The sequence below is a fragment of the Hipposideros armiger genome, unplaced genomic scaffold (genome assembly GCF_001890085.2).
Source record: "Hipposideros armiger isolate ML-2016 unplaced genomic scaffold, ASM189008v1 scaffold_87, whole genome shotgun sequence".
NCBI classification, from domain to species: domain Eukaryota; kingdom Metazoa; phylum Chordata; class Mammalia; order Chiroptera; family Hipposideridae; genus Hipposideros; species Hipposideros armiger.
Genome location: NW_017731437.1, coordinates 1 through 9373, shown reverse-complemented (window position 1 = coordinate 9373; position 9373 = coordinate 1). Strand labels below are relative to the sequence as shown.

General features: G+C 49.2%; 1 protein-coding gene across 1 annotated transcript; it reads left to right on the top strand.

The window, feature by feature from the left end:
- The first annotated feature begins 2877 nt into the window (after positions 1 to 2877).
- On the top strand, positions 2878 to 9056 carry CD300E (CD300e molecule). The gene is made up of 3 exons (XM_019644304.1): positions 2878 to 3085; positions 6515 to 6862; positions 8514 to 9056. Exons 1-3 carry the CDS (start codon positions 2965 to 2967, stop codon positions 8624 to 8626), a joined length of 582 nt encoding a protein of 193 aa, XP_019499849.1. The 5' UTR covers positions 2878 to 2964; the 3' UTR covers positions 8627 to 9056.
- Positions 9057 to 9373: the final 317 nt, after the last annotated feature.

Sequence of the window (9373 nt, the reverse complement as noted above, 5' to 3'; positions counted from 1 at the left end):
GGCCAGTAGCCGCCGTGAGCGGCCGTCCAGAAGCCGGCGACTGATCTGCCTCTCCCGGGAAGAGCGCAATGATGGTGCCAGCTTGGGCCAGTGAAACAACATCCTCCACAACTAGACTGAAGAACAAACGGAGAGCAACTTGTCTGTTCCCTTTCCCACGATTCCCCAGCTCTGTTCCCCTCCCCCAATTCCCCAATAAAATCTTAAAAAAAAAATGACGCAGACATAAATTTAAAAGTTCAACTGATTTTGTTTCCCACTCTTATTCCCTTTACACTGCATCTTCTGCAAATGTAAATTCTTTGGGTTGATTTCTTGGTTGGGTGGAGTAGAGTGAGTCTTTTTTTTTTTTTTAAAGACAGCCTACATGGATTATACACTTCAAGTCCTTGCATTTAAAAAATGTCTTTCTCTTTTTCGCTATGAGGTATATCATCCTTCGGCATTGATTTTTTTCCTCTCAAAATCCCATATTCATTGCTCCATGGCATATTTATGAGTATGTACATTTAATTACATGTAGTATACATGCAAAATATAGTAAATGTATGCATTTAATTGTAAAATATACCACACATAAAGAAGACTGCATACAACATATGTATACTTTGCAGAATAATTTTAAGCAATGTTTATGTAACTACCAATGAGGTCAAGAAATACAATGTTGCTATAATATTACCCCAAAAACCTGCTTCCTGTTCACACTCTCTCCCCCATGAGCGATATCCATTACTCTGATATTTGTGATATTCATTTCCTTGATTTAAAAAATCAACTTTCCTGAAGTATACTTTACATAAAATGCACCCACTTTATATGTATAGTTCATTGAGTTTTGATGGAAAGCCCTGTGACCAACACCACAATCAAGAGATGGGACATTTCCAATTACCCCAGAAAGTTCCTTTGTGCCCCTTTATAGACAACCCCCGCCCCCACCCCAGGCAACCATCGACCTGATTTCTCTCATCTTTGGCTCTCACACCTCTATGTAGTGCAACTTAGGAGCCGGATCCTATGGGAGGCTCTACGTCCTCATGGCTTTAGGGGCCCAAGATACCCAGATGCTCTTCTAAACTCATCACTGAGGTTCCTGCCCCTCACTCCATTCTGAGGGTGTGGGGGCCCTTCACGGATCTCAGCTTTGAGCAGGGGGCTCGGCTCCAGCTCCCTGTGTGGTAGGAACCTGAGGCATCTGCTCCTGACATCCAGTGGCTATTTAAATGCCATCCTCTCTCCTCCTGAAGCCCAAACCCATTTCTAATGTTCCCATTAGCTGTTTGGCATCAGACCCTGCTCATGGTCTTGGCTTTCAGATCTCTTTCCATTTCTGGCACCTGGGGATTTCCTTTGCTTGATTTTGGCTTCAGTTACTTATTAAAACTTGTTGGGTTGCAATATATGCAGAATTTCTATGTTTGGAGCTAGAAGGGAGTCTGTGTATTGACTCCGTCTACCATGTTGCCCAGAATTATTACTTTCTTATTGGATTATAATGGAATGTGACCACATTAGACACATTTTATATTTTTTATCATATAATATATATATAGATAGATAGATAAAATGTATATATTTGATCAGTGCTTGCCTTTGCTCACTCCCATTTCCTTTATTTTATTAAAAAAAACCCACCAGGGATCAGATTGGGGAGAAAAGGAAGCAGAAGAAAACAACATAAAAGCAGAACTGAGGGGCCTGGAGATTTCTTTGAGTCTCTTGGTGGCAGAACCGAAACCCTCGGCTCTTTTCAATGCTGAAGCAATGACACAGGGATACACAGTGTTGTGCCCACTGTCAGCTCTGCTCACTCTGGGCCCCCAGGTGAGGGACTAGTAACATACACGGGGGCAGGACCCATGTGCTTTGCTCTTTGGTGTAGGGCTCAACCTATGCGCCAGATTTCATTAGATACGGTGAAAGAGGGAAGAGAAGAAATTGAGCTCTTACAGCAAAAGTTCGAAATAGCAGATGATTTGGCAGAGAGTTCTAAAAGATAGTGAAGTTTAGAGGCCATGGATATGGACCCCTGGGGAAAGGGAAGAAAAAGTAGAGGCCGATGACAGGGATTGTCACCGGATTATATTTTTAGCTACCTGTGTCTTAGAGAAGACTATGCTCCTGAGGTGTGCACTTCACTGGAGGGAATGTATATCTGGCTGAGAGACCAGATGAGGAGCTATTTCAATGCCCAGGACTCTTCTAAAGATATTTAATGTTTACTGAGCAGTTACTATGTTCCAGGCACTGTGCCTAGCACTTTACTGGCGTTCGCTCATTTACTTGTATGAGATAAGAATGGTTACTATCATTCTATTTTATAGATGAGGAAACTGAGAATAAGTGTGATTTAGCAACATGCCCAAGGGCATTTGGTCAGTAAATATGGAGAGGGGAGTTGAGTTTGTGCTCAGATCTATGCTCCTAACCAACACCCTTATCCTGAATTAGATGAATAGTGAACAACGAGGAGGAGAATCCTCACAGGAAGTCAGAAAGTTGGGGCAGGAGCCCAGTGGGCATAAGAGGGGAGAGGAAGATGTATCCACATGGAGGTGACAGTTGAGGGAGATATGGGGGGTCCTCACCCCAGCTCTTAATTGAAGGTATCTTATGATCCAAAAGGGTAGCCAGAGAAAAAGGGCAGCTGATTAGATCAAGGAAGCAGCCCCAGATGAGAAGAAGAGTGAGAGAGGCAGGGGATGCGGGGTCTCCTCCACGGGAGGTTTCATGTGTTGGGATTGACTTTCACGAAGGCTCAGGGTGACCCAAAACTGTACTATCACTACATAGGGGGAAATCAGCAGATTTCCCTTGTGGCTCTTAGTCCATTCTCTGAAATAGCTCTTGCCACTCTCCCCCGTTTTCTAAGTAAGGCTTCAAATCAGGAAGTAACTAAGAGATTAACAAGGAAGTATATGAAAGAGAAACACCCTGGAAACTTGAACAAGTAGAGGGTGGATGACCCAGGCTCTGCTGCCAACATCTGGAATCCAGTTGGGACCTGGATTTGCTGGGGACACCAGCCAGGGAGAGAGGACCATGTGGGTGCCTCCAGCTCTACTCCTCCTCTGCCTCCCAGGTGAGCGGGGCTGGGGCCTGGGGAGCCTGGTATTACAGGAGGCAGGACAGGAGGTAGAAGCTCTGTCCTGGATTCAAGTAAGGGGCAAAGTGTCAGAAATGGAAAGGACACATTCTTCTGTCCATCCATCCATCTATCCATCTGTATATTTTTCTATACATTGAAACATTCATCCACAGATCTTACATGCACTTATTGAGTACCAACTGTATGCCAGGATTGTTCTAGGTGCTGTAATTAAGTGCAACTTCTGTACTCAGGGACTCATGCTTCTACGACCTTCAAGCAACCAGCAAGCACTGTTATAAAAAAGATGCACACCCAGGTTTATATAAACTCACAAGTCATTTCCAGGGATATGCCGGATTTCATTAAGATCCGCTGATCTTGCATTCAGGAATCATTCCAGCAAGACAGAGGACAGCATTCCTTTGGAATTAGTAGAAACTTCTTTTTTCTTAACTTCAGGTGCCCAAGATTGAATTGCTCATGGCTTACAATGCCTTTTCATTATGCAAGGGCTCTTTTAATCATATGTAATTTAACAAACATCTGTGAACTTGCTGGCCAACTCAAGAACTAGAATGCCAGCAATAATTTAGCTCTATCTGCTTCTTTCCAATCCAATCTTGCTTCCTCTTTCAAACACTAGTGACTTGGTGTCATTGGTCAACACTTTGCAGGAAGATTTGTTTTTGTCATATTTGTGCATAGGGATAGACAATTGGGTTAAGGAACTGCAAGCCACATTCTAAATCCAAGGGTCTGTGATCTAACGAGCCACATCCTCCCACCCCCACCCTCTTCTTTAAGTGTCTCTATCCAGATACTCATTTCTGCAAATTAATTTACCTGTTCTGGAGGTGGCTTTGTTGACTAGGCTGTACCCAGATGCACTTATCCACACCCCCTGTCCCGCCCCTAAAATGTAAGTCACGATCTCATACAATCAATACCCCAGCTCCGGGGGGCAGGCAGGTCAGGTTGGGAACCTCTTTTCCCAGATGCTGAAGCTCGAGGTCACAGACTAGCCAATGGCAGAGCCACGCCTAGAACCCAGGTCTTCTGACTCCTAGTCAGGACTCCCTGCACCAAGAAATGCCGCCCCCTTCTTGTCTCTGTGTCCTTGATGCTGTGGCACAAGTTTCCATGCTATGAATTTTGCAAAATAGAGCTGGTGTATGCCCATTCCCTCAGCCTGCAAGGGCGCCCAAGCCAAGGAGTACCAGGGGTAAGGGCAGGGGAGTCGTGAGCAGGACAAAGAGCAGGACAGAGGAAGGAGGGAGTGAGGGGGTCTTTCGGGGATGCAGGGTTTGGTAGGGAGCTACTGCCAGGAGAGGGCAGGAGCTGCCTGGCTGAGGGGAGCGCGCGCGCGCGCGCGCGCGTGTGTGTGTGTGTGCGCGCGCGCGTGCGCGCGCGCGCGTGTTCCCTGCTTCCTAGAAGACAGAAGGAGCCCAGTTTGTAAGCAGGGGAGTGGTAGGTAGATTCCAGCAGCCGGGGGCAGAAGGACAGACCAGCTCTAATGGATATTGACTTGTTTTATGGAATTATAGACTCTCCGGGCTGGAAGGAGCCTGGACATTTCTCTTTAATGTGAATGTTCATCAGCTGTTAGAATCTCCTTGATTGGAGAGGCAGGAATCCCAGGGCACACTCAGCTCTGAAGGGGCTGTCCCCAAGCCCAGATAGATGGAAGGACTCAAATTCTCCAAGAAGGAAGGAGTCTCTCCTGAGCCTGCCGGGGCTTCACTCCCAGGCTCCTGGCTGTGACATGTGCTCTGCACACTGAAAAATTCCCACTGTGGGGAAGTGAACTTCTGAGCGCTGTCCAGGATGAGGAAGGAGGCACTGCTGAGAACACACCACCTCTAGGAGGAGGCGGGGCAGGTGGAAGGGAGAAGGTGAGCCCAGCCCTCTGACCTTGGGTGGGGACAGTGGTGGAGAGATGTGTCCTTGGGGAAAACATAGATATGGGGGCAGGGGTTGGAAAAGGGGAGGTTCTCCAGGTGCGGTTCTCAGGCTGGGAAATGTTGTCACATAAATCAGGACAGCAGGAGAAATGGGGAGAGCTCAGAGGCTGCAGGGTTGGAAGTCACTTTCCTGAGGTCAAAAGAGAACAACGGGCAGGGGTTGGGGAGGGGCGGACAGGTATTGGTGAGTTTGGAGGGACTTGGTGCCAGGGGCAACGCCTGGAAGATTTTCTGGGGCCAAGCCTGGTGGGTGGGTGAGGAAGCAGTGCATGGTCCCCAGCCGGGGGGATGACAGTGAGCAGGGGACAGCGTGGGGAGAAAAGGCAGGAGGCAGGAGAGCAAGACATGAGCGAAAGCTAGGAGTCAGGGACTCCCCCACCCCTGCACTCACCTGCACCTCGATGTAATTAGCTCAGGTCCCAGCCAGGTCGCTGGCACCATTCCTGCTAATCCCTAGGGCTATGTTTCCATGGCCACTGCAAGCTCTGCCCCTTCGCTGTTTACACACACACACACACACACACACACACACACACACACACTCACGCATATTCACACACATACATGCACACACACTCAAGCTCAAAACAGTGTAAGTGTTTGAACATTTGCTCCAGTTTGGGGGGCTCTGGTGAGAGTCACATCACACGATGCAGGACCTGCCCACCTGCAGCTTTCCGCTTTTTCTCTCCTTCCTCATCAGCTTCTCACACTTTGCTTCCCAGATTCTAACCCCCACTGCCCCCACCCCAAAAATCATCCTGCTCCATGACAAAAAGCACAATCTCACGTAACCCCTTTTTCCTCTGACCACAGGGATCAGAAAGCAGGCCATGGAGATGATGATTACGGGTGCCCCAAACCTGTCAGGAAGCCTAACAGGGCCTCCTCTGGGACCCAGCCCTCTTCCCAGCAGCCAGGTGCATGGCAGCAAGCGTGCTGACCCTCCCTAAGAGGAGCTGAGAGCCAGAGACTAATTTTTCCTCCCTTGAGGACACATGGAGAGCATAGTAAACAAGACATGTACTCTTAAAGAACAAGTTTGACTTGCAGAAAGCCCAGAATACAGAGGCCTGACTCCAAAGGGAAGCGTTTTGGTACGTGGCTGAACCTCACACCTGGCGGAGGCCACAGGCTAAGGGCAGGACAGCCAGCTGTCTCTGCTCCCACCTCTGACTTTGGTCTGACTCTCCCCGTCCCCAAGGGCGGGGTCCCCATGCAGTGACTCAGTGTTTCTGAGCTCACAGGGCACAGGTCTCTACTTGTCCTGCTTACCACAGTCTCATGATCATCTGTCTTAGGTTTTAAGCTCAGGTGTCCCTCCAGGTCCCCATCCCCGAGTCCAGAACCATCCAGTCCTCCTTGGCAACTTTCCCTTTGGGCTTCAGGCAGTTGCTGCTGCTGCTGCTGCTGCTGGGACCCACTGGGATAGAGTTCTGGGATGGCTTTTGTGTTCCAGGTTGTTTTTCCCTGAGGGGCCCCAGCTTTGTGACGGGCACCACGGGGGGCTCTCTGACTGTGCAATGTCTGTACGAGGAGGAGTACGAGGAGAATAAAAAGTACTGGTGTCAAGGACAGCATGACACAGATTGTAACACCGTTGTGGAGACCAACGGAAGAGAGACAGAAGGAAGGAGTGGCCGCGTGTCGATCAGAGACAGCCCTTATGCACGCGCCTTCACAGTGACCATGACGAACCTCAACGCAGCTGATGCCGGGTCCTACTGGTGTAAAATTCAGACATCATGGATCTTCGACTCATGGTCACGTGATCCCTCGTTCCAGGTGCAGGTGTCTGTTAACCCAGGTAACAGCTCCCTTCACTCTAGCAGCAGACCTTATGGGCTATGACTGGACATGGGGACAAGGACGGGCGCTACACTGAAGAGTGCCTCAGGGTCTTGTCTTACCCTCTGTCTCAGTGGTGTTGGAAGGGCCTGTGATGTGGGCAGGGAGAGAGGAGGCTGACCCTTCAGCCTTGGCATGAGCTCCACGCTGAGCCAAGGCCACTTCCACCAAGCCCTTCAGACACCTGTACCAAAGGAAATAAACTCATCATACATACGAGGTGTGATAAAAAAAAATACAGTGAATGCTTAAATTTAAAAAAATGTATTACAGTAAAAGACATATTGCCATTAATCCCCCTCAAAATACTCCCGCTCGCTTCAAACACACGTATCCCATCGTTCTTGCCACTTTCTGAAGCAGTTCCGGGAGTCGTCTTCCGTGAGTGTCTTTAGTTGCGCTGTCGTGGCTGCCTCGATGTCCTGAATCACATTGACTTTGGGGAAGAGCCAGAAGTCACACGGTGCCAGGTCCAGTGAATAAGGTGGATGAGGACACACCATAGTGGTTTTTTTTGTTTTTTTCTGTTTTGTTTGTTCGTTTATTCTGTTCTTTAGATTTCACATATAAGTGAGATCATATGGTATTTGTTTTTTTCCGTCTGACTTCTTTCTTTTTTTTTCTTTTAATTATTTTTTATTATGAAATACACATTTTTTAGAATTAGTTTCAGCTGTACAACACAGTGCAATAGTTATACTTTTTACCCCTTGAAGTGACAACCCTCCTCCCCCAATCCGCCGCCCCAGACACCGTAATGTTTTTATTTGACAGAAATTGCCATATACCCTGCAGCCTCCTCTGCCTGCTGCCATGTCTCATTTCTTTCTGCTTGCCTGGAAGGTGGAGGAGGCACGCTCCCTCCTTGCACTCCTGCTGTACCTGGTGGAGTTCCACTCCCATGCCCAGCACTTTATTGAAGTGTGCCAGTTTGTTTAGGTGTCTGTCTCTGCTTCTCTGTAATGGCAGGGATGGTGCTACGTGCATCAGTGAATCCCCAACAGCAAGGACATCAAAGGTGGTTGTTGGGTGAAACCGAGCCTGAGTTGGGTGCTCTGTGAAGGGCTGAGCCTCTGGGAGACTTCTTTTTTTGGACAACATGAGGTTGGGGCAGAGTGGGGGTGGGAGCATAGGTTATGCCAATAGTTTGGACACCTGAGGTCCTTAGGAGGAGCAAGGAGACAACCTATCCGCACCCCAGCTGTGGGTGAAAGTGGCCTTAGTTTCCATATGAGGGGTGCCTGAACCCCTCCCAAAGTCTCTGTGAGGCTTTGGGCCATCTTCATCCAACTCCTTCCTGCCCTTCCTCCCGCTGGGGCTCCTCATCAGGCTGGGGAACCCCTGAGAGTTTCCTGATCTCACCCCAGACAGAATCAAACTTGCGACGGGAAGAACCATCTGGCACTTATTAGAAGTGACTCCTGGCCACTTCTGGGAAAGCCTCATTGGTTCCTGAGGGGCTCCACCCAGTAGGTAGTCTGGGTCTGGCTTCAGGCTCTCTCCTGAGTCTCTTCTGTGAGTGGATGATTGTATGTGACATCAGATTCAAACAGGTGCTTAGTGCACGACTGTGGGGTGAGCAGTGCCCGATGTGTGATTTTTATCTCCAGCACCACGTACAACCACAAGAGCAACCACGCTTCCAGCCACATCTCTCACTCTCCCGGAGGTGATCTCCAGTCAGAACTTCACCAACCAAGTATTGACCCACTGCCCAGGGTAAGGGCCCAAGACCTGGAGGCCATGGAGGAGGACGTCAGCAGCCTAATGGGAACCTGGGCCGGGGGCTGGCAGCATATCATGTCCTTTGTACCTCACTGTCTGTTGGGCCTTTCTCCAACTCTGGTTCGGATTCTTACATGGGGATTCATGTTCTGTGAATACTCTCCCCTGTGGGGCGCAGCAGGGGCACAGATGGAGGCTGGTTTCAGGGATGTGCAGCCCCTCCTCGCCTCCCCCCTCTGCTTTCCCAACCCATTCTGGACTCAAAATCCTGGTTCTGTGGTCTCTCACCTGGGCTCGCTTCCAAAGAAAGGTCTTTGCTCTACCAGAGATCCTTCTCCCGCCAGCTGCTTGTGGGTCTGTGGGGAGATGGGCAGGCTCCAGGCTGGACTCTGAATCCATGCTCTTCCTCTCAAAGATATTCAAAGGAGAGCTGTGATGCTGCTCCAGGCCCTGAAGGGAAGGGGACAAGGGACAAGGGCCGTCAAGTGTGGGTGTGGACTGCTTTCAAGACGTCATTTTAATAAAGGGGATGCTGAGAGGGTATGATCAGAGCATGCTTCTGGAAAGCAGGCACTGCCTGGGTCCCTCTTCTCTCTTTGTCCGATCGTCTCTCAACAACAGTCCCAAAGAGGTTCTTCACTAAGGGATGAGAGGTGATAGTGTCCCCAGGGAGGGGCCCTGGCACAGGTCCCTTCTAAATTTGACCCTGAGTTATGCGGGCTCTAGAGTTAGGGCACAGGGAGAG

What these genes read in the sequence shown, in the direction of transcription:
- CD300E (XM_019644304.1), top strand. Translation starts at nt 2,965, where the DNA reads ATGACCCAGGCTCTGCTGCCAACATCTGGAATCCAGTTGGGACCTGGA. An exon ending in ACTCCTCCTCTGCCTCCCAG is followed by an intron (nt 3,086 to 6,514) that starts GTGAGCGGGGCT and finishes TTTGTGTTCCAG; the next exon opens with GTTGTTTTTCCCTGAGGGGC. An exon ending in GCAGGTGTCTGTTAACCCAG is followed by an intron (nt 6,863 to 8,513) that starts GTAACAGCTCCC and finishes TTTTATCTCCAG; the next exon opens with CACCACGTACAACCACAAGA.